The sequence below is a fragment of the Ochotona curzoniae genome, unplaced genomic scaffold (assembly GCF_017591425.1).
Source record: "Ochotona curzoniae isolate NIBS_2020 unplaced genomic scaffold, NIBS_Ocur_1.0 scaffold_4683, whole genome shotgun sequence".
Taxonomy (NCBI): Eukaryota; Metazoa; Chordata; class Mammalia; order Lagomorpha; family Ochotonidae; genus Ochotona; species Ochotona curzoniae.
The window spans coordinates 21,237,411-21,261,132 of record NW_024467121.1 but is presented as its reverse complement, the minus strand read 5'-3'; the positions used below and the strand labels follow the sequence as shown (position 1 = coordinate 21,261,132).

The following is a 23,722-nucleotide window of genomic DNA, read 5'->3' as shown; positions in this document are numbered from 1 at the left end:
ACTGTACAACTCTTGGTTGTTTTTCTTTTTTTTTTTTAGGTTGATTTATTTGAAAGGCAGAGTGTCAGAGAGATAGGGAGAGGCAGAGTGTGGTAGCGAGACAGAAAAATCTTCCATCCACTGGTTCACTCCTCAGATGACCATCACATCATGCAAGGCTGGGTGAGGCTGAAGGCAGGAGTCAGGAGCTTCAACTGGGTCTCCTACTTGTGGGTGCAGGGGCTTAAGCACCTGGGACATTTTTCACTGCTTTCCCAGGCTCGTCAGTAGGGACCCGAATCAGAAATGGAGCAGCTAGGACCTAAAGCCATGCCCAGATGGGATGCTGGCCTTGCAGGTGATTGCTTACCTGGCTGTGCCATAGCATCAGCCCCTCATTTCTGATTTTGAGTTATCTTTCAAAGAGCCAGCTCTTTGTTTAATTGGGTTATTTTAATGATTTTCTTCAATTTCTGTTTTGTTTGTTTCTGCTCTGATCTTTGTTACTTCTTTTCTAGAGATTGTAGATTTGTTTGTTCACTTTGCTAGTTCCATGATTTGTTTCATAAATTTTAAAACTGTTTTTGTGATATAAGAACCTATTGCTATAAAATTCCCTCTTAGTGCTGATATTGCTGTATTCCATAGATTTTGGTTTGTTCTGTTTTCATTTTCATTTGCTTCAATACATTTTTTTAGTAGACTTTTATATTTTCTGTTTCTTCATTGCCCCAGTGGTAATTTAGGAGTATACTGTTTAGTTTCTATTTGTATAATTTCTAAAATTCCTCTTGATGATTTCTACTTTTAATCCCTTGTGGTTGGAGAAGATTAATTTTTTTGAATTTGTTGAAACTTATGTTCCATCCTGAGAAAGTTGCCTGTATTGTGGAGAAGTGTGTGAATTGTGGGAGACATAGTGAATTATGCTACCTGCAATACTCCATCCAAGACGGGTGTTGGTTTGAGTCCCTGCTGCTTTACTTTTTATCCAGCTCCCTGCTAAAGTGCTTGGAAAAAAGCAGCAAAGGACGGCCCAAGTGCTTGGATTGTTACACTCATGTGGGAGACTCGTAACAGACTCCTGGCTCCTGGCTTTGGTGTGGCCCAGCCATTGTGGCCATTTAGGGAGTGAACTAACAGATGGAAGATTTTTGTCACTCTCTATGTCTCTTCCTCTGTCTCTGCCCTTCTAATAAATACATAAATCTTTTTTTTTTAAATCCCAGAATGTTAGTTTTGTGACTGTTAGATGAAGTGATTCTATAATATCTGTGATATCCATTTGTTCTGTAGTTTGGTTTAACTATGAAATTTCTGTTTCTCTCTTTTTTTTTAATCAAGAAGATCTGTCTGATTGTGAGAGTGGTGTTGAAAACCCCAACTGCTACTGTATTGGAATGTTTTTCCCTTTAGATTTAAAAAATTCTTATTTTATAAAATTGAGTGTTCTAGTATTGAGTGCATATATTTATTTACAGTCATTTTTTCTTGTTTGTTGACTTTTGTTATTATTTTGTTATGGTGATGATCTGTGTCTCTTTTTTACAGTTTTTGACTTAATATTGGTTTTATATGCTTTAACTTCTTCTTTTGCTTTGTTTATATTTTTATATAATACAAATTAATGGATTTTTATTTTGAGAGTAAGAGGGGGAAATCTCTCATTTGCCAATTTGCTCCCCAAATGCCCACAGCAGCTAGGGCTGGGGCACTCTGAAGTCAGGTGCTGGATCTGGATTGCCCATATGGGTAGCAAGGACCCATGTACTTAGCTTAGTGGTGGGGAATCTTTTCTCTGTTTAGGATCATTTGTATGTTTGTAACATTATTCATGGGACATATAAAATTATCAGTTTAAAATTAGACTGCTACAGATTTATCAGTTTTTTCTTAAACATTAATTTTTTTGAGAGGCAGTTACAGAAAGAGAACTCTTTCATCCACTGCTTCACTCCCCCAAATGGCCACAATAGCTGGAGCTGTGCTGGTCAAAAACCGGGAGCTTCTTTTGGCCCTCCTATGTGGGTGCAGGGACCCACACACTTAGGCCGGTCTTCACTTCTTTCCTATGCACATTAGCAGAGAGCTGGATTGGAGGTAGAGCAGGACTCAGTTGATGTGAGTATGGAAAGCTGGCACCACAGATTTACCCACTTAATACCACAGATTTGTTGATGCTTGAGTCCCACAAAGTTGTCTTGATAGGGCCAGACATGCCCACTTCTTAGTTTGAAGCCATTACATGCTGCCTTCTGGAGTATACATTTATAGAAGTAGACATCAGAAATGGAACCAGGACTTGAATCCAGTTGCTCTGATGTGGGATGTGGCATTTCAAACAGCATCTTGGCTGTAGATTACATTATTCTCCTGTGTATTTATATCATTATTGTTGGAGTGAATTTCTTGCAGGCAGCCCCTCAGATCCACCTCCGGTGAGTTAGCTTTAGTGATCTGCTGTTAATTTCTGTGAGTGGTCTGTGCTGTCATTTGCTTCTGCCACACTATTTTTGTTGCTGTGCTTGTTGTCTTGCTCAGTATAAATCTATAAGTTTCCATGTTTTAAATATCTCTTATAATTCAAACTCAAAACAGTGTTTTTAAAGGATTGGGTGTATTTCATTTGGTCAATTTTGAGAGTCTTACGTTTTTCTTTTGCTTACTAATTTTGAAAAGCTAAAGTAGTTACTAAATAATTACTGTACCAATGTATTAGTCTTCATTGTTAATGTAATTAATTGATTTCTCCTCTTCTTTTGGCTCTGAATTTTGAATTTTTGCAAAGATTTATTTTATTTTTATTCTAAAGACAGAGTTATAGGAGAGAAGGAGAGAGATCTTCCATTTGCTAGTTCACTCTTTGAATGACTGCCAACAGCCAGAGCTGAGCCAATTCAAAGCCAGGGCCCTAGAGTGTCTTACAGGTCTCTTATGTGCGTGCAGGAGACTAAGGCCGTGGATCATCCTCTGCTGCTTTCCCAGGTCATAATCAGGGAGCTGAATCAGAAGTGGAGTGGCAAGGGCATGAACCGGAGCCCATGTGTCAGCACCACAGGTGGAAGTTGACCTACTGCACCATAGTGCTAGCTCCTGGAAGTTGATTTTCTATTTATTTTTATTTCATGTTAACAATATTATTTCTTTAATAAGCTGTCATTTCACAAATGATGTTTTCATAATTTTCCTATATGTTTATTTCAAGCAGCCACTAATCAGCCATAGGCTTAGTGAAGGTAGTCCCTGAGTAAAAACAATTTATTATTACTTGTGCATAGCCAAATGGTTTCATTTTATTCTGCTTCAACCCTTGTCTTACTCTTTTAGGTACTTTGACTGCTGTAGAAAGTTTCCTGACTATTCATTCAGGACCTGAGGTTAGTTTTCCTGGTTGTCAAAGTGTTTTTTCAAGCTCATAGTAAACATATTTGGGGATAGTATCTCTTTAAAAAGACTTATAAATTTTTTATGTATTTATAATTTTTAAAATTTTCTTATTTTTATTTCAAAGACAGATTTACAGAGAGACAGAAGGAAAGATCTTCCATCTACTGTTTCACTTCCCAATTGGCTGCAATGGCTATAGCTGAGCTGATTTTAAGCCAGGAACCAGGAGCTTCTTCTGGATCTCCTATGCGGGTCCCAAGACTTTGGACCATCCTCGACTGCTTTCCCAGGCCACAAGCAGGGAGCTGGATGGGAGGCAGGGCCACTGGGATTAGAACTGGCACCCATGTGGGATGCCAGCTTGTTTAAGGCGAGGACTTTAGCCACTGGGCCCACAAATATAATTTATTTCAAAAAGAACTGCATAATTCATTATATTAGAATGAATTACTTTGATCCCAGTACTAAAAGACCTATGAATGAGAAATAATAAATGTTGTCAGCAAACAAAATGATCACCATAGAGCAAATCAGTGTGGAATTACTAGGTACTTAACTTGGAGTTGGATATCATTGTACCATAAAATCGTAAGGGTCCAGCACTGTGGCTTAATCATTTAAGCCACTGTCTGTGGCTTAAATGGGCACTAGTTTGAATTGCGGCTGTTCCACTTCCAATCCAGCACCCTGCTGATTTGCCCAAGGGAACAACAGGAAATGGCCCAAGTGTTTGGGTCCCGGCACCCATGTGGGAGACCTGGAAAAAGCTCCTGGCTTCTGCTTTTAGACTATCCCAACTTTCTGTCTCTCCTTTCTTGCTCTGTAAGTCTTCAAATAAATAAGTAATTCTTGAAAAAACAGAGGTTCCTGTGTTGTGGCCTAGTGGCTAAAGTCCTCGCCTTGAATGTGCTGTGATCCTATATGAGCACCAGTTCTAATCCCAGCAGCCCCGCTCCTATCCAGCTCCCTGCTTGTGCCTGGGAAAGCAATTGAGAACAGCTCAAAGCCTTGGGGTCCTGCACCCGTAAGGGAGACCGGGAAGAGACTCCGGGCTCTTGGCTTTGGATTGGTTCAGTTCCAGCCATTGTGGTCACTTGGGGAGTGAATCATCAGATGGCAGATCTTGCTTCTGTCTCTCCTCCTCTCTGTATATCTGACTTTCCAATAAGAATAAATAAATTTTTAAAAAAGAAAAAAAAATGAGGTTAACTTATTCTTAATACATTTATAGTCTATTTGGGAACATAAGGTAGCTGCACTTCTGGGAAGGGACTACATATGTATTTTAAAATGTTTATTCATTTATTTGAAGGAAGGGGTGGGTTTGGAGAGCTTTTATCTACTAGTTCAGTTTTAGTTGGGTACCAGTCTGAAGCTTGGAGCCCAGAACCTGGTGTAGGTGTTCCCTGAGAGTGCCAGGACTCAGTGCTTGAATCATTACCTGAGGTGTCCCTGGGAGAAAATGAGCAGGAAGCTGGAATCTAAAGCAGACCCAGGCCTTGAAGCAGGCACTCTGATACGCATGCAGACATCCAGAGTGGCATCTTTTTTTTCTAATTTATTTGAATGGCAGAGTTATAAAATAGAGAGTAGGATGTAGGAGAGAGAGAGAGAAAGAGAGAAAGAGAGCTTCCATTGCTGATTCACTCCTTAAGTGGCTGTAATGGTTTGGCCTGGCCTGGCCAAACCCAAGCCAAAAGCCAGAAGCTTCTTCCAGGTTTCCTATGCTAGTACAGGGACAGTTGGCCCATCTCTCACTGGTTATGAAAATTCTTCTCAGTTATTAAATGCTACTCCAAAACAGGTGAACAAGTAGAAGTTCGATTTTTTTTTTTCTTCAGTAAAGGTAAAAGCCGTATCTCTGTAACTCTTGGAATATTTTGTTAGGGATCCTGCATTCATGATGGTACCTGGCAGTCAGCAGTTTATGGTTTTGGAGATCAGAATAATTTAAGAAAACTACGAAAAGCAGCAAATCTGAAACCTGTCCCACTTGTTGGTCCAAAACTGAAAAAAAGGTATATTAATTAAAAATTCATTCTTTAATGTATCAGTTCTAAGTGGATTAATATTTGTTGGCTATTGATAAAGTATGCTATCAAGGAAAAGTTGGAGATAATTTTATAGTAGATTTGAATACTTCACATGGAAATAATTTTGAACCCTGGTGGGGGGAAGTAACTTTTGTGACAACTTTTCATTGCTGTTGTCAAAATTAAATGTGTATTAGGTTGTACACAGTAAATCCATTAATGTATAATGATCCTAACATAGGTTCATTAGTCTCATTAATTACAGTTATAATTTGAGAACTTCAGCTGCTACTAATTTAGAATTTTGGCTGTTGAAATGAGTTTTTTGTTGTTGTTATTGTGGTTTTTTTGTTTGTTTGTTTGTTTTTTACTGTTTAGGGAAATGGATGGGGTGAAACAGCTAAAAGCATTGCCAAACTTAATTTGTAAAATGTCCATGGTAGGAGAACTTCTACAGTATTTCATCTTTCACTTGTTTAATCTAAGTGTAGAGAAGAAGAATCACTGAAATATGTTGTCATTTAAAGCAGATCTGCTGTCTTCTTTGTTATTGGCTGACTCAAGAAAAGCTCCTGATTTTTTATTGAAAGGTTACCCAGCTGAATTCAGTTGTAGTTACTGTAGTTGGAGAAAATGCAGTGTACTCCTGGGTCTGTCTTACAGGTGGCCAGTTTCTTACTGTAGGGAACTCAGCACATATTCCATTCCTTTCCTGGGATCTGACATGTCTGTTGTGAAGCGGACTCAACGTTACTTGCATGAAATTCTAGAAGAATCACCAGTAAGTGAATTTGCTTATTTGTTAATGGAGTATTCTATATTTGTTCTCATTTCCTCTTTCTATTTAATGTAGGATTTTTATATTAATAAAGAGAAAAAGAGCTAATCAAAGCATGTTTCAGCCTCTGGAAATAAATAGAATAGCCAGGTTTAAGCATTTGCATTTTGGGGGCTGGTAATAGCTTTGCTCTTTTACGTTGAGTTTGGCCCACTGAGTACCTAGTTAATGTGACATGCAGGGAACTGAGCGTCAGACCCCCACTGCATCCCTGGACAGTGTCTCAGCTGCCAGAACACTGTCTTTGTGGTGTGTGGAGATGTCCAGGACACTGGGGCCTCTCATGACTGCCCTGTGTGAGGGAAATCAGTGCTGCCTTGGTGAGACTACACATGCAAACTGGACCTCAGGTGTCCAGGTGGAAGGAATTTTTTCACAGAAGAGGTTGTAGGTGGAATCTACATTTTGTAATGTACTAAGACTAATGAGGATTTTTTATGTTTTTGCATTGCAGCATGGAAAGCCAACTACCATTTGCACAAGTTTTTTTTTTCTTCAGTTTAACCATGTCTGGTTTCTGAATGAGCTTTCAGAACATAAATGCAACTGTTAATGAAATGCAACAGTTTTGTGCCGTGTTGGGACAGAAGAGTAAACTATACATAGCCTATATTCTTGCATTACTTGGTCTGAAATGCAGAGAATAATAATTTGCTCCTCTCAATCCAGGTTCAGTATGCTGCTTATGTAACAGTGGGCGGTATCTCCTCTATTATTAAGCTGATGTTTGCAGGACTTTTCTTCTTATTCTTTGTGAGGTTTGGCATTGGAAGGCAACTTCTCATAAAAGTAAGTATGGTTTTTGGAACAGATCTTTAGAAACATCTGCCATGATTTTTCAAAAATGTCACTGAAGGTTTATTTGTTTTCTTTAGTTCCCGTGGCTCTTTTCCTTCGGTTATTTTTCAAAACAAGGTCCAACACAGAAACAGGTAATCCTTTTCTTTGATCCAGATTTCAAAAAAATGCTTTTATTTTCCTCACTGAAGTGACAGTAACATCTTAGACTTGATGGGACACAATACATTTCAGAGACACTGTTTGAAGTTCTTCAAATGTGTGTTGGCAGTAGGAATGGAGAAGCCAGGAAACTTGCCCGAGATCCTGCAGCTGCTAAATGCCAGTGGTGTTCTCTGAACTTCACAGGATCTGAAATATTCTTACTGCATTTCTGCCTGTTCTCTCTCTCTCTCCTTTTTTTTTTTTTTTTTCACTATCTCAAGCCTGCCCTCTCTTCTTTTTTACTATCTCAAGCACCCAAGTTTCACTTGTTTTTTTTGTCCTGGCTGGTTAAGTGAATTACTATGTATCTGATGGCCTGGCAGTAGGACTGCCTCTTTGTTTCCCATTTGCCTTACAGTCAAAATGTTGGTCATTTAGCTTTCCTTTATGTCTGGCCCTGGAGCACTCGGACAAAGCATGTTGACATTTTCCCCATTGCTGGAATTGTAGCATCCCTTGCTGATGTTTTACTTTGCATTAGTTATGCCTCCATTTTCTCTGTCTACATATTATCCCAATTGCTACTTCTTGTGGTGCACTCCTCAGATGACCCCCTCAGATAACTCCCAGTCCTGTTGTTACTACGGGCCCCTTCACCTTCTTCCCTCCTCTCTGGATGGCATGGTCCTCCGTGCAGGACTTAACCCCTTCACCATTTACAGGTTGCAGGCCCAAGGCTGCTCGCCTCACATCTCAGTCCTTCAGCAGCCACTGAGGTAAAGGTGGTGTGTGCATGTCCTCTTCACAGCTGAGGAATTGAAGCAAGGGTGGTGCCTAGGTTCACATGGCTAGAAGATGGTGGGTCCTAGATGCAAACCCGCCTGCATCCTAGCCAGCCGTGATTGCTAGTTTTGAGCAGATTGCCTCATGAATTCTTCAGGTGGTTACTCCTCAGCCATCCTTTGGACTGCCTCCCGTTTCCGTTTAGGTTCTCTTCCCTTGCCCTATAAACATGCCAAGTGTTTGTCCTCATTGAAAGAATGCTGGGCCTCCCCTGCCCCTTTCATGGTCTCCACTGACATCTTAATTGCTTTATGTCCTTTGGGAGTAGTTGGATGTTTGCTTCCCTGGGCTTCTGACGTGATCACTGTAGTGTTTCCTCTCTGCTCCTGCCACTTCAAGTGGGAGAACTCCATCCCCAGAGGTTTAGTGGTGTTACATATGATCAGGACCCTTCATCTCTCCAGACCTACATAGCCAGCTGCTTTGTTAGAAATCCTTCCCATGGTGACTTCAAACCTAACTTGTCAAAATATAAACTTCTCTCCCCCAAACATTTGTTGATTATAATTGGATTATTATCTTCTTCCTGTTTTTAGTGATTGTGAAAAAGCTAAGATAAGTTCCCTAGACCTTAATTTTTTGAATAAAATTTTTACATCTTTAAGTGGAGCAATTAGAATTGTGTGTCAAGGTCCATATTTCTACTACTTGCTGGTCGTTTTTGCCCTGTCACATCAGACAGTGCCTGAATTTTGTTTTCCGTGTCAATCCTCCTTGTGGCTTTTCTTAAACTGTTAGTGGTGCTGCCACTCTCCCTGTCATGCCCTGAGTCATACCATGTCATGATCCATTCCTGGTCACCCTGGCCCCTGTTCTCAACACAGTACTGGTTTCAAAACCTAGAGCTTAATTTTTGAAGGGTAAGAGACTCTTGGCAGGTGAAGCGCTGGTGTCTGTAGTTACTGAAATGCATTGTATAAAGTAGAATCACAGGTAATGCTGTGTTTAAGGAGTAACTGAGGTATTTGTAGACAATTCCTTTGTTCTCGTTTTCAGATTGATGGCTCATCGTTTACAATGACGTTCTTTGGTCAAGGATACAGCCAAGGTGTTAGTCCTGATAAGAACAAACCAAATGTTAAAATTTGTACCCAGGTGAAAGGACCAGGTATTTACATGACCTGAATTTTGGGGATTTTACATTGTCTTAACCTATAATGTGGCATGCTTTTAAGATGTATTATTTTAAAAGCTTAATTGGTTTCTTTTTATTTTGTATTTTTTAATAGGATTTATTTATTTATTTCACAGAGTTAAGGCAGAAGTGGGAGGGAGTGGAGAGAGACAGCTAGATCGATCAGTTCATCTTCTATCTGCTGACTCACATCCCAACTGGCTGTAACAGCTTGGACTGCAACAGGCTAAAGCCAGCAGCCAGGAGCTTCTAGATTTCCCATATGGGGGCAGGGGCCAAAGCCCTTTCGCCATCCTGTATTACTTTCCAAGCATACATTAGCAGGCAGCTGGTTCAGAAGCAGAGCTCTGCGATATAGGATGCCAGTGTTGCATGCGGCAGCTTAATGCAGTGTGCCATGATGCCAACCCCTGGCTTCATTGCTTCAGAAATGCATTTGCATAAATTACATAAGTAATTTAAAATTATTTTGTCAAAGAATGAAAATGGGGCCCGGCGCGGTGGCGCAAGTGGTTAAGGTCCTCACCTTGCACGCCCGGGATCCCATATGGGCGCCGGTTCTAATCCCGGCAGCCCCGCTTCCCTTCCAGCTCCCTGCCTGTGGCCCGGGAAAGCAGTCGAGGACGGCCCAAAGCTTTGGGACCCTGCACGTGTGTGGGAGACCCGGAAGAGGCTCCTGGCTTTGGATCGGCATAGTATCGGCCGTTGCGCTCACTTGGGGAGTGAATCATCGGACGGAAGATCTTCCTCTCTGTCTCTCCTCTCTGTATATCCGCCTTTCCAATGAAAAAATAATAAAAATAAATCTTTAAAAAAAAAAGAATGAAAATGATTAATGTCTCATTCAGTAATTCAAAATGATGTATTATAATTAGTATTAATAAGAAAAGGGGTTAGCTGTTTTTTTCCCTAACAAGACAACAACAAAGAAAAAAAACCCAAAAAAAAAAAAAGAAGATGACAAGGGATGAGCTGGCATGGCTTAGTAAAGCCAGAGTGTGTGACACTCACTAGTCCAAGTCCCTGATGTTCTACTTCCCTCCCAGGTCTCTGATAACGTGCCTGGGAAAGCAGTGGAGGACGGCTCAACCTGTATTACATATGTGACCACAGTGTCTGTTGAGAAACTTATGTATACCTACAGTTATATATAAAATTATCATTTGGTTTGGGGTTGGTGAACGCAAACTTTATGAATGCCCTCCTTCTCACCTGCTTTCTTCAGAGGCTGGCTACGTCGCTACTCCCATAGCCATGGTGCAGGCAGCCATGACTCTTCTACACGATACCTCTAACCTTCCAAAGACGTAAGTTTGGTTTTCTTCTAATTAAAAGAGACCCTTTCCATTTGTGTTGTCGGTTAGCTTATTATTGTTTTTCAGGCTTTGGGTATGCACACAAGCATTTATAGTTCCTTTGATCCAAAGATTATGGGTACATTAAAATTGTGATGGTATCTCTCACCATTGCTCCTTTCCAGCCTCTGGAGGCAATTGCAGAAGTAAATAAGCAGAGACAGAAAATTGTAAGAGCCACCAAAGTCAGCTTCAGCTCCTTATCAAAGCAGTTAGTCCAGAGACAGTGATAAAACTAGGCTGGCTTTCTAAGTGTGCATATGCAAACCTAACCTCATATTAAACAATAAAAATAAAATGTGCATGTAGTAAAACTTCAATATTTTTTCACAGAATAGTCTACCCAATTAAATTGTTTCATATACTTATGTACCCTTAAAAATGTACCCAAAATGTACTTACATTTTGTATTTTAGAAATGTTAGCTATCATATTGAAGGAAATTTTCTTTTCACCTTGTGTAAGTCCTGATGTACTTTAATAATAATTGATTACCTAAGCTTACTCTACCCATCTTTAATCCTTCCAGCAGTGGTTACTTGGGTTGGTGCTCAGCCCCTTGAGCACACTGAGAGCATGGGCAGTCTCAGCAGGACAGAGCCATGTAGACAGGAGGGGCTGTGCACTAGTTTCTTCTCAGTCATAGCTGTTTGCCAGTTTGGCTGATTTATAGCCGGGACAGGATGAAACCTCCTCCCCTCCAGGGCGCTCAGGGGTTTGCTAGCTGCTGCTGCCAGGAGGAGACTGGAGATGCTGTTACACTGTTGCTTTTAACTGTTTTGCAGGGGCGGGGTCTTCACACCTGGAGCAGCTTTTTCCAGAACAAAATTGATTGACAGACTCAACCAACGTGGCATTGAATTTAGTGTCATTAGCAGCTCTGAAGTCTAAGTATTTGAAGAATTAACTGGAGCCGTAAAACGCATGGATTAATAGCTTCTTTGTTTGATACTTAAAATTCTTTAAATCTGTCTGGTAATATGTGGAAAAGATTGTCAAGTCTAAAATATCTACACATTAAAAGCAGGAAATTATACTAACTTACTTTACATTTTAAATCTCAGCTGATTTTATGATTTTGTTGCTTGTGAGAGAAAACTGATATTTGACTTACTTTTTCATTGAAATGTTTCTGGTAAATTTTTATGAATGAGCGGCCGGTCAGATGGTAGCAGAGGTGAGCAGTCAGTGTCATTGTAGCTCTCCTCAGTGAGAGCGCGGGCTTGGTCATTCAGGGTGGTCGCTGCTGCCTTCCCATGGTGGGGGGCGGATCTCATCTGGCAGTGACTTTCTGTACATGTTGCGTGAGCTTTTTTGCTAAATGAAACTGCACTTTTTCTATTTTAGCCTAGTTTTTCATCCATCTACACTGATTTTGGACTGTTACCTAAGTTGAATAATAAAGAGTTACTAAAGGAATGGTGGCTTTGTGTTTGGACCTCCTGGGTACCTTGCCCGCCCTGCCATTCCTGGGGCTACCCCTCCTCCGTCCCTTCCCCGGGCCTGTGGCCAGTTTCAACGATGCAGCTTCCGAATTCTTTAACTGCAGCACATTGCATTGTTGTACCCACATAGCAGATGAGGAAGGAGGCTTGGGGAAGGTGAGCTGCAATAGCTCTGTGATTGCCACATGACGGACTCCTAACAAGAATTGAATCCTAGGCAGGCTGACCACTTATCACAGGCACCTCCCGTTTCGCCCATTCCCTGTTCAGGGATCCGTTGTCAGACTTAAAATCAAGTTGCTTTGCTTAAAATCATAGAAGCAGTAAGTTAAGTTTGAGTAGTGGATGGGTTTAATGAAGTCCTAGAGCTGCACAACCTTTCTTTGTACCTCATGTTTGCGGCTGGTAGATCCTCACAGTTGGATATGCAATACATTTTCTCTCTTCTTTTTCACAATAAGAGCAACATCACTTTTCAGTTTCCACAAGCTGGATTCAAATAGGTCCCCGAACTCCTTCAACATCTGGGACTGTTGGTGTACAAATGGTCGAAGCATTTGATCATCTTCCTAAATAAGTGACAGGAAGAAAATGGGTAAGAACCATTCAGTCTATAACTAATTTTCTTAAAAGATTTATTTTAGGGCCCGATGTGATAGCCTAGTGGTTAAAGTCCTCGCCTTGCATGCGCCGGGATCCTATATGGGTGCCGGTTCTAATTCCAGCAGCTCCACTTCCCATCCAGCTCCCTGCCTGTGGCCTGGGAAAGGAGTGAAGGACAGCCCAATGCCTTGGGACCCTGGACCTGTGTGGGAGACCTGGAAGAAGTTCCTGGCTCCTGGCTTTGGCACAGCTCCGACTGTTGCAGTCACTTGGGGGGCGAATCATCGGATGGAAGATCTTCCTCTTCGTCTCTCCTCTCTGTATATCTGACCTCCCAATAAAAATAAATCTTCCACCCGTTGATTTACTCCCCAAGTGGCTGCAATGGCTAGTGCTGAGCTGATCTGAAGCCAGGAACCTGGAGCCTCCTCAGGGTCTCCCAACACAGGTGCAGGGTCCCAAGGCTTTGGGCCATCCTTGACTGCTTTCCCAGGCCACAAGCAGGGAGCTGGATGGGAAGCAGGGCCACCAGGATTCGAACTAGCACCGATATGGGATCCTATGCATACAAGGCGAGGACTTTAGCCAGTAGGCTACTGCCCTGGGCCCTATAACTAATTTTTTTAAAGATTTATTTATGTATTTAAAAGCTAAAGACAGAGGGGAAGACACAGATCTTGTGTCTGTTGGCTCATTCCCCCGCTGGCTAGTTTGGCTGTGGCTGTGGATCATGTTGAAACCAGGAGCTTCTTTCAGGTGTCCCATGTGGGTAGCAGGAACCAGGAACCTGGGCCATCGTCCATGTTTTTTCTAGGCCATTAGCAAGGAACTAGATTGGAAGTGGAGCAGCCTGGACATGAATCGGTGCCTTCATTGATGCTGGTGTCAGGCAACGGTTTTACGCACTGTGCTCCAACATGGTCTCCAGTGTGTAGCAAGTTGATCATCCCAGGCTGTGGTTTGCTTCTACCTTGGCTCACACTGTCTTTCATTTAACCAGTGTTTTCCTGTTGTGCAGGATACATGCAGGACACATGCGTAGGCCCAGGAGAGTGAACACACATGCTCAAGCAGGCTATTGCTGATGCGTGTCCTCCTCAGAGGTAACCCTGGCCTGATGTGTGTGCTCATTTTCTTGCCTCCTAGACAGGCCACCTAGAATGCTTTCCTGGCAGAGTTTTTCGCCTCCTTGAAGTGCTTATGGAATCCTCCTAGATGAGGCCATGCATGTGACTTGAAGGTCTCTCAGTCACTTGTGGCAAATCTTTGTTGCATGTAGCTTTAGCTCATTTTCACAGCAGTGTGCGGCAGAGATAGAAGGGGTGACTGTCAGGGATGTTTCCCGTTTGGGCTGTTTGGGAACATGACGCTGGGCACACCCTGCAGACATGAGGCACCCTGGTCTCCTACCAGAGGCTCCCTCTTCTGAAGCAAAAGCAGGAAGCACAGCGACTATTTCTCAGGTCTTCCAGAATGCTGTGTAATTAGCGACACAGCAGGGAGTGAGCATAGTGCAAACTAAGGCAGAGCTACGTGGGAGGTTTTAAAAGAAACACACAGATTCTAACTTACTAGGTTCTGGGATTCTCATTTGTAACACCACCATCCCAGATAATGCTGAAACTGTCTATTGGGAGACAAGACTTTGAGAACTGTAGTCTGAGGTTGCTGGGGCTGACTCCTGCAGATCCAGTTCCACCATGGAGAAAGCAGGTGGTAAACTGCCAGCTTCTAGAATAGCGTGCCTTCAACTCTTCATGAGATAAATACCAAATAATTCTGATGTGGTTGTACCAATTTACACTCCTTCCAAATGTGCATAAGAGCTTGCTCATTCACTTCTTCACCAAAACTTGATATTGTTGGACTTTGAAGTTTTACCTGTGAGGAGGGTTTATGATGGTATCTCACGGTGTACCAATTAGTACTACCCAAATTGTCATGAATTTAAACTATTTCATAAGTTTATTGCACTTTTTGATTTCCACTTTTTGAAGTTCCTTTTTCTGTATGTCTTTTTTAGCCATTTATTTGGAATAGCAGTTCTTCATATGTTAAATAGGTTGAAAATTATTTTTCCCATTCTTTTTGTGGTTTTAGTGTCTCATGATGCACCAAAATTCAGTTTTAATGTAGATGAATTTATCAGTGTCTTTCTTTAAAGCTGGGTGGGTATCTGGGGCAGGTGTTTGACTGATGATTCAGATGCCCATGTCCCATATTGCAGTGTTGGTGTTCAGTAGCTTCCTGTAACTCCTGATGTCCGCTTTTTGCTAATTCAGACCTTGGGAGGCAGTGGTGACAGCAAAGGAGTTTGGTTCCTGCCAACCATGGGTTGAGTTCCTCACATCTGGCATTGGTCAGGCTCAGGCCCTGTCATCTGGGCATTTTGGATGTGGATCGATGAATGGAGCAATGTAGAGGTGGAGAGAGAGGCATTTTTTTCCCCTAAGATTTAAGGCTAGGGTTTGTTCATGTCCTGAAGTCTTTATCTCCTGGGAGCTGGTGCAGATAGCCTCTTGAGGTGTTTTCTTAAAGTTTTAGAGGACACAGTGTTGTGATCCAGCAGGTTAATCTGCCCACAGGATGCCAACGTCCCATATTGGAGTGCCCGGGACTGTGGGACCCAGCTTCCCGCTGATGTGCACTCTGGGAGCAGCAGGCAAGGGGTTGCGTACTTGGGTTCCTGCCTCTGCTGGGGGAAACCCAAATGGAGTTTCTGGCTCCTTGCTTCCGTCTATCCGCATCTCTGGTGTCATGAACATGAGGGGGATGAACCAACAGGTAGAAGATATTTATCTCTGTTTTTATCACTCTGCCTATTAAAGGTTTTTTAAAACACAGAAAAGCTGTTTCAGGGTTGTGCCTTTTACATCTAGATATTTAATTTAGGTAGGAATCTAATATCATTTTGCCTGTACATTCAGGTGCTCCTCAACTCCCAGAGGGGTTACATCTTGGTAAATGCACTGGGTAGGTGGAATTGTCTTTTAGGACTGCTAATCTGCAGGACATCACAGGTGAGCAACAGCACGCTTTAAGGTGACTGCCTGGTTGGCTGGGGGCTCGGCTGCCTGCTGCAGCCACCTCCCAGCATTCAAGAGAGGGTTGTACCAGACTGATTTTTACTTTTGTTCCATGCCGGCAAAGTACACTTTCTAGGTTTCTACTAGACACAAGTCACCCCGTAAGTCATCAAATCATCATAAACTGAAGACCCTTTCTGTTCCTGGTGGTCAGCACTATTTCCGGGCAGATCAATCTATCACACTCATTTATAGCTTCCCTACCTTGTACATCAAGCCTGTAGGCCTGAGTGGACCTATTCCAGAACCTTCTGCTTTGTCCCTTTATCAACAACATCCAGTCTGTACCTTATCCTCTCTGTAACGCAAGCTTTGAGGTAAGTCTTTTTCAGCTAGGGCAAATCTTCCTACCTTATTCTTGGCTCTTGAGCTTGTGTTGGCTAATCTTTAGCTTTGCCCCCACCCACTCAGGTCCCATTACATTTGATTGGGATGACATGAAATCTTGGGGAGACTTGAGAGATTAACAACAGTAATTCTAAACTGTGGGAGCGTGACATGCTTCTCCATTTATTTTTGAGTCTTTTCCTTGGTATCTCTCAAGTCTTAAGATTTTTTTCCATAGAAGTCCTGTGTATTTTATGTTAGCTATAGATCTAAAAATTTCATATATTTGGTACAATTATAAATGATATCTTTTCATTAAAACATTTTTTGTTGTTATGTTTAAATAGTTAATTTTTTTTAAAGACTTTTTTATTCATTTATTTGAAAGGCAAAGTTGCACAGGAAAGCTTGGCTGGGGCTGGGTCAAGCCAGGAGCCTGGAACCTCCCACCTGTATCTCCCATATGGATACAGGGACCCAAAGACTTAGGTCATCTTCTGCTTTCCCAGGTACAGTATCAGGGAGTTGGATTGAAAGTAGAGCAGCCCCAACATGATCCAGGGCTCATATAGGATGCCAGCTTTGCAGGCAGCAGCTTAACCTGTGCCACAGCAGCAACCCCTTCAGAGTTAATATTTAAATATTGATATTATGTCTGTCTCATAACTAATTCTGTTCATCTAGAAATCTGTAGGATTTTCTATTTACAATGAGTAATTTTGGAATAATTTGGAGATGCATGGTGAGGTGGAGCTTATGAACTTCAGGGCAACCCTGGCTGAGTATGGCTCTTGGCCCTGCTGATTACTAATGTATCCCCTGCAAGCTAAGAAAGCTCTCTTGTGCCTTGGGCCTGTCAACTGTAGATTAAAGTTAATAATGATATATACCTCCTAGGATGGTTGTGAGAGAATGAGGCAGTGAATGAGTATAATATGCTTTGTAAGGACTGAAGGCTGCTCCTGGAACTTCCTTCTTTTCCCTTCTCTAATCCTTTATTTTCTATTTTTTGCCTTCCTGCTCTGGCTAGAAGCTCCAGTACAGAAGTGAGGACAGCTAGCATCCCTGCCTGCTTGAGGTGAAAGAGTGTGTTGATGCACCTTTAAGTCTTGTGCTTGCCGAACGTCCGCTTGGGATTACCTTTGTCAGGTAAAGGAATGTGCATGGTATTCCTGGTTTCCAGGAGTTCTTGCCACAGAATACCACATTTTCTCACATGTGAGAAATTACCTTTGGCATTATGATGATAACCCAAAGTTGTTTTCAGGGATATTCTGCGTATTGTACAGTAAATGCATGTCACTTCTACTGTGGCAACCCTGAGCCAGCCAGATGTACCCCAAAGGAGAAAGGCCAGGGCAAAGATGGATGCCAGCCCACAAGGGCAGTTTGCTCACACTTTTAGGGCTTCAACTCACTCTTGGTTTGAACACATGCATCCCCCTGCTCAGGAAGTGCAGCAGCTTCCGCCTTCCAGGCGCACCTTGGTTACTTACAGGGGGTCTGCTCCGTTGCAGCCTGAGCAGCTGCCCTCGGGCCATGTTCATGCTCTGGTAGAAGGCCTTGAGTGCTCTGGCAAACTCCCTGTCGCAGCCTGCTTGCTGGACACATGGCTGATCACCCCCTCCAACTGCTGACAGCTGTGCTATGGTTCCAGGTGTTGTTGGAGTCCTGGAAGTGTTACCTGCCAGGGGAGGGAAAGGGGGACCCCTTACTCATGTTTACTGGGTTTCTCTGTGTTTCTTTACCTGTGTGGCATCTCTCAGCAGACATGTAGCACCGATTTGGTTTCATCCTTAGTGATCTCAGAGTGCAGAAGACAAATATCCTGCCTTTTATTTTTTATTTTTTGCTTATGAAATGAAATATGAATGAACCCATTAAAAAACGTACTCCCTAGAAAGACACATCTACATCCCAAATGCAGACGATAGGGACAAACTTAAGAACACAGATGGCAGAGGTGGCAGTCCCTCACCTTGTGGAGCAGAGCTCATTTTTGCAAGCGAGCCCTTGAGGAGCACGTTTTCCTCACGGAGGGCCCGGTTGATGTCTCGGAGCAGCTCTGTCTCCTGCTCTAACTTGAGCAGCTGTAGATAAACGTTGCCCCCCTGGCTTGACGGAGTGTGCAAGAAACAACTCAGGTTAGCCTTGTGCTGGGTTATCTGAAACCTCTTGAAACTAGTTTTCATGAGGTGATAAAAATCTCCCAACGTGGTGTGGGGGTGAGGGGGATTAGGGTTTAAGCCTATTGGGGGTACATGGGAGTAAATGAAGAAAGCTTTGTTAAGGAGATAGACGAGGGCATCCCCGAGGCCCTCCAGTCAGCCGTGAAGCCTGGACACACACACCTGGGCTGTCTCCTTCATGGCAGGAAGGTTCTTGATGTCTACCAGGATGTGACCTTCTCTTGTGACCTTGAAGTCCACCTGGGAACAGCTCAACTCGGCACAGCCCTCTGTGTGGGAGAAACATTGTTAGGGAAAGGAGCGTCTCTGTCGTCCAGCTTCAGTGACATGTGACATGTGGCACCAGGACTGGCATCCAAGAACCCAGAGGGGTAGGTTGCTCCTGTCCACTGCTGTAGACCCCACCCTTCTGCCTCCTCATTGCAGCTACCAGGTATGTAGACATTCTATATGGTTGGGGAGTGGACAATGCAAAAGAATAAACAAGTACCTTGAAGGCCCCACAGATCAATGATGAGAGCATTGGTCTGCAAATAATTCAGGAACTCCTGAGACGCGTGTAAGACTGCAAACTGGACAGTCTCTCCAATTTGGGGATTCATACTTTTCCAGACTGGCTTGGTATATAAAGTGTTTGGAAGGTCGTAAATTCGGTATCTGAGGAAAGGATTTTTTAAAATGTGGTTTAAAGGGAGAAAGAACACACTTAGGAAGGATTGGGTGAGCCAGAGAATCACGAGTGGGCTCGGAGCTGACCTGGCATTGATTGTTGGAACAGCTATTACTGCTGTGGGTCCTGGCAGATGTCTAATACAAAACGAGGAAGATTGTGAACAGGTTTTCTTTTTAGAGACCCTGAACTTGCTCATTTTCCATGTGAGATGCTAGCTTGATTTGTGTTCTTTAAAGGTCCCTTTCTTTATTACTTTACTTTTAATCATAATTTAATCATATCTCCTGCTCTTTCCCTTATCACAATAGAGTTCTTTCCATCAAAAAACATAATTTTACCTATGTAATATAATTTTACTGGATATTTTTTCTGTTAACTAAAATTTCTGACCCTTCTTCAGTCATGGAAAAGGCTCAACCTGCACTGACCACAGCCAGAAGCCTGGAGGGACATGTGGCTTCTCAGTTAACTAGAGAGAATGGTTATTGTAGAATTTAGTAATTAGAGGAACTTGTAAGAAAATTCATGATAAGCTACTTTTTTAAGCCTTGAAGAAAACTCCCCGAAAAGCCCCCACAGTCATTGGTCTGGGCAGAGTGGCCCTGAAGCGCAGCTGGTACCCTATCTGAATGCCCCGCTTTGCATCTTCCTTCAACCACTTGATGCCAAGACACTGGACAATGCGAATCTGGAAATCCATCCTCTTGCCCAGCAGCTCCAAAGGGTCCATGACCACATCTTCCTCCCCATGGACTCTACAACAGAGAAGAACACTATCTCAGGGCTGGGCCAAGGAGGTCAGGGTTGTGATATCAAGAGAATTAAATGGAACCCATCAGAACTGGTTCTGCTGATAGGAGAGGAAATATTGCCTGTTGTAGGATTCATTCATTCAAGAGACACTTATTGGGAGTCTACCTTACACTAGCACTTCAGTAAGTTGTGGAGCTCCCAGCTTGGAGGACAAAGCAATAGAAACCGTTCAAGCAGTAAGTGCACAAGGATGGAGTGCTACACTCACATTCAATGTCAAGTGGGTCCTCAGTGGGATGGTGAAAGCCAGCTGGCTGCCCCGATGCTGAGTTAGACCCAGGCTTCCAAGTGTAGGAGCCAATTTGGGTTGTCTTCCATATCTCATATCAATCAAGCTCACAAAATCTGAAACCAGTAAACTAGAATGCCGCTTTATAAATTTGAAGTGGTATATACAACTCAAATACCCAGAAACTTGTTAGAGTCCCAGTAACAATAGTGAGTTCACAGTCTCTTGTCTAAATATAAAATGCACAAACTCGTGGAGAGTAAGAATCTTCAGCCCTGTGTGTGTGTTTTTTTTTAATTAAAAAAATTCATTGTAATGGCTAAATCCTCATCTTGCAAATGCTGGGATCCCATAGGACTGCCAGTTTATGTCCTGGGTGCTCCACTTTCTATCTGGCTCTCTGCTTGTGGCCTGGGAAAGCAGTAAAGGATGGCCTTAGGACCCTGCACCCATGTGAGAGACACAGAAGTTCCTAGCTCCTGATTGGCTCAGCTCTGGGCACAACGGCCATTTGGGTGGTGAACCAATAGATGGAAGATCTTTCATACTGTCTCTCCTTTTCTCTATAAATCTGTTCTGCATTTCCAATAAAAATAAATCTTTTTTAAAAATAATAATTTTTAAACACTTTGATAGACACAGAAGGAGTGATAGAGATTCCATCTGCTGGCTCACTCCCCAAATGCCTACAACTGGAGTTGGGAGCTGGGAATGCAATCTAAATCTCCCCTGTGATTGCTAGGAACTCAGTTACTTGAGTCACCACCTCTGCCTTCCAGGGTCTGCATTAGCAGGAAGCTGGACTCAGGAGCTACAGGCAGGAATCCAATCTGGGCTCTGATGAGGAACCCTGGCATCTTCACTGTGAGGCCAAGTGCCCACCTCTCTCACTCCTACCTTGAGTCATTTTCCTCTTCAGGAAGACCCTAGCACCCAAACCAAGTCTCTCTGCCAGCCTGTTTGCTTATGGTTGCTGGAAGACCTCAGCTTGGGTAGAAGTTGCTCATGAGTGTGATAGAAGGTGATCATGTGAAACAAGGCCAGTCCCCAGAGATGACAGCACAGAATCAAGGGAGATGCCTCAATCTGGAACAAAGTCTTGGGCAAGAGTGGAGAAGGGGTGAATGATCATCAACCTGCTTCTGCAACTTGTCTGCATCAGCAGGATGGGGCTCCAGCATGGGAGAGCATCCTGTAGATGATCCCATGGCAATTTCCCTTTCCTTAGAGGCCCACCATTTGCAACCAAACAGGGCTTTTGGTTCTTGTCTTAGGCTCCCTCTCTGCTCCTGCCTTGTAGATGTCCTCTCTTTCCTTCCATCCCCAGGGACTGAAGCTGGCCTGGGCATGTGGGTCAGCTCACTGGGCCACCGTCGCAGAAATTGGATCTGACAAACCCACATCACATATGCATGATGAGTCCCTTTACCTGTCTCATGAATGACTACTGTGGGATAAATCAGTCATGCCCCAAGGAGAACTCAATCACTCTCTGAACTTGTACATGTGCTCACCCAGAACCCAACAAAGACAGCGGGAGACACCCACCGGCCAGCTGGGGAACAGGGGGCGATGTGGACATCCAGCACCGCCTCCTCCAGCCCGTCACAGTTGAGAATCTCCACCTGCTCCTCCAGCTGCATACGGTAAGCAAGGGACTGCAGCCAGATGTGTGCTGAACCCAAGTGTACCACCTCAACAGGATCCCAGAAAGGATCGTCTTCTTGAGCCACATGGCTGCCTTCCCCATCCCGAAAGCGCTGGTAAAGCTCCTCCATCAGAAACTTCCTGTTGATAAACTTGGCTTTTGACCAAAGCCACACCTGAAAACACACAGAATCCTTTTGTTGGTTCCAGCACTGCTCTTCAACAATTCCTCTCTGGATTTCCCTGCCATGCTGCCTCTGAGGGGCTGGATACCCACAACAGCACAGCCCTTTCATCCCAATCTGGGGTTTTGCGAGGAAAGCTCTTCCGGAACACCAGGCCCGCACCTGAAAGCTGTCACTTCAGCATTGCTTGAGTTGTTCAACCCCAGGAGGTGACCTTAGAGAAGATGATGTTGGAGGGAGAAAATGGGCCTCGTGGAGAAATGAAAGCTTGGGGCTTGTGGGTACACAGAGAGAATGGCCCTTGGGAACCTGGGAACACTATTGCACATGGCAGAGGAGAGCGAAGCCTACAGGTAGGATCTAACTTGCACATTAGCTGACCTTAAAATGGGGTGACAAGCCTGGGTTACCCAGCTGGACCAACAACAGTTACACTGACCTTTGGTGTGGAAGAGCCCATTAGAGAGGTGCTATGTGGCTGAGATTTGAAAACATAAGAAGGCAGCCTTGGGGACCACACCTTGGCATAGCTAATGCAGTGCCAACATCTCACATTGGAGCTCGGGTTTGAGTTCCAGCTGCTCCACTTCTAGTCCAGCTCCCTGCTAACGTGCCTGAGAAAGCAGCTGAAAATGCCCTAGGTACTTGTGCCCCTGCCACTCATATGGGAGACCAGGCTGGAGTTCCAGGTTCCTGGCTTCGGCCACATCCTGCCATAGCTGTTGCAGCCATTTGGGGAATGAACCAGGGGGTAGAAGATCCTTTTTTGCTCTCTCTCCCTGTCACTCTGCCTTTTAAATAAATAAATTCTCTGAAAACAAGAAGAAAAAAAACGAAGAAAGAAAAGTGGCTTCCAGAAGCTAGAAAACATGTTTTCTCTTAACCCTCCAGGGGGTGAAACAGCCCGGTTGGCATGCAGCGTTTTGCCTGGTGAGAACCATGTTGGACTTCTAGCCTGCTGCGCTGTAAGGCAGTAAGTGAGGGGTCACTTAGCTTCTAGAAGCTTGTTACAGCAGCAGAGGTGAGCGCCAGGGTCAGTCTGGAGAAAAGTCATGAGCTGCCAGCTCCCCCCGCACACACACACACACACTCTGCTCATAGCAGGAGCCATGAGCACTCAGCAGCCAAATGTGCAGGTACCCTTAGCAGCATTTTGCAGAGACCCCAAAAGGCCCCACTCCTCCTTGGTGTGCCCCAGGAACCCAGCTCACACCTTAAACACCTCTTGCCCATCACTTGGTGTGCACAGACTTGGCGTGTGACCCCCATCTCTGCCTACCCCCAGCTGCAGCCTCACCTCTCGAGTCTTCAGGTTGGTCACCTTCACCATGACCTCTTTCTGTAGGTCGCAGCCCCTGGAATCAGAAGATGCTAAATTCTTGACCTTTAACTCCATTTGAAGGTCCTGGCAAAGGAAATGCTGGTCAGCTTGTGCCACCATCTGCAATTTCTCCTTCATTTTTTCATGCTTAGATTTGGTGAGGGAAGCTGAATGAATCAGACTTGCTAACACAAGGTAATGTTGGAAAATCTTAGCAATATCCCAGAATGAACATCGGCAGCATTTAATCATAGTCATCACTCTTGGACAAGGCTTCAGATAAGATCCTGTGTCACGAGGGAGCTCACCCAGATCTAGGAGCTGCCAAGGGTCCTATACCCAGAGAGACCCAGTCTGGGATGTGGCATTCTGGCCAGCAAGTGTTAGTGTGAGTGATAGGAGTCCTGGAAGGCCAGCAATGGCTGGGACGACCTATACGGTGTCACCAGGCACTTTGGGATCTTGGGAAAGCCCCCCACTTCTCTGGGCTTTGATATTCTTTCTGGACCTGCCACAATGCCATTTTCTGGATGCATTACTTTGTGCAGTTCTTCACTTATTTGATTGGCTTCAGCCACCAGCGGCATGAGCTTGATGTAGTCCTGGAACACGGCCAGGATGCTGGGGTCTGCGTTGTCCTCTCCATCGCTCTGGGCACCTGGTGGCAGTCAGAGGCAGGTGGAAGTGTATGT

The 23,722-nt window shown here is 43.8% G+C and overlaps 2 protein-coding genes across 2 annotated transcripts in view; one reads left to right on the top strand and one right to left on the bottom strand.

The window, feature by feature from the left end:
• SCCPDH (saccharopine dehydrogenase (putative)) overlaps nt 1-11,931 on the top strand; it is a 28,729-nt gene extending 16,798 nt beyond the window's left edge. The window contains exons 5-12 of the mRNA XM_040967998.1: nt 3,307-3,356; nt 5,254-5,384; nt 6,063-6,180; nt 6,907-7,026; nt 7,113-7,169; nt 9,019-9,130; nt 10,383-10,464; nt 11,298-11,931. Of these exons, the coding sequence (XP_040823932.1) occupies nt 3,307-3,356; nt 5,254-5,384; nt 6,063-6,180; nt 6,907-7,026; nt 7,113-7,169; nt 9,019-9,130; nt 10,383-10,464; nt 11,298-11,403 (776 nt within the window). The 3' untranslated portion in view covers nt 11,404-11,931. The remainder of the gene's footprint in view (nt 1-3,306; nt 3,357-5,253; nt 5,385-6,062; nt 6,181-6,906; nt 7,027-7,112; nt 7,170-9,018; nt 9,131-10,382; nt 10,465-11,297) is intronic.
• Nucleotides 11,932-12,293: 362 nt separating this feature from the next.
• Nucleotides 12,294-23,722, bottom strand: part of LOC121148218 (kinesin-like protein KIF28P) — a 53,711-nt gene continuing 42,282 nt past the window's right edge. Inside the window, exons 15-23 of the mRNA XM_040968310.1 lie at nt 23,570-23,688; nt 23,007-23,114; nt 21,426-21,700; nt 19,456-19,590; nt 18,653-18,819; nt 18,323-18,431; nt 17,926-18,112; nt 17,470-17,613; nt 12,294-12,526 (exon numbers count right to left, since the gene is read on the bottom strand). Coding sequence (XP_040824244.1) covers nt 12,371-12,526; nt 17,470-17,613; nt 17,926-18,112; nt 18,323-18,431; nt 18,653-18,819; nt 19,456-19,590; nt 21,426-21,700; nt 23,007-23,114; nt 23,570-23,688 — 1,400 coding nt within the window. The 3' untranslated portion in view covers nt 12,294-12,370. The remainder of the gene's footprint in view (nt 12,527-17,469; nt 17,614-17,925; nt 18,113-18,322; nt 18,432-18,652; nt 18,820-19,455; nt 19,591-21,425; nt 21,701-23,006; nt 23,115-23,569; nt 23,689-23,722) is intronic.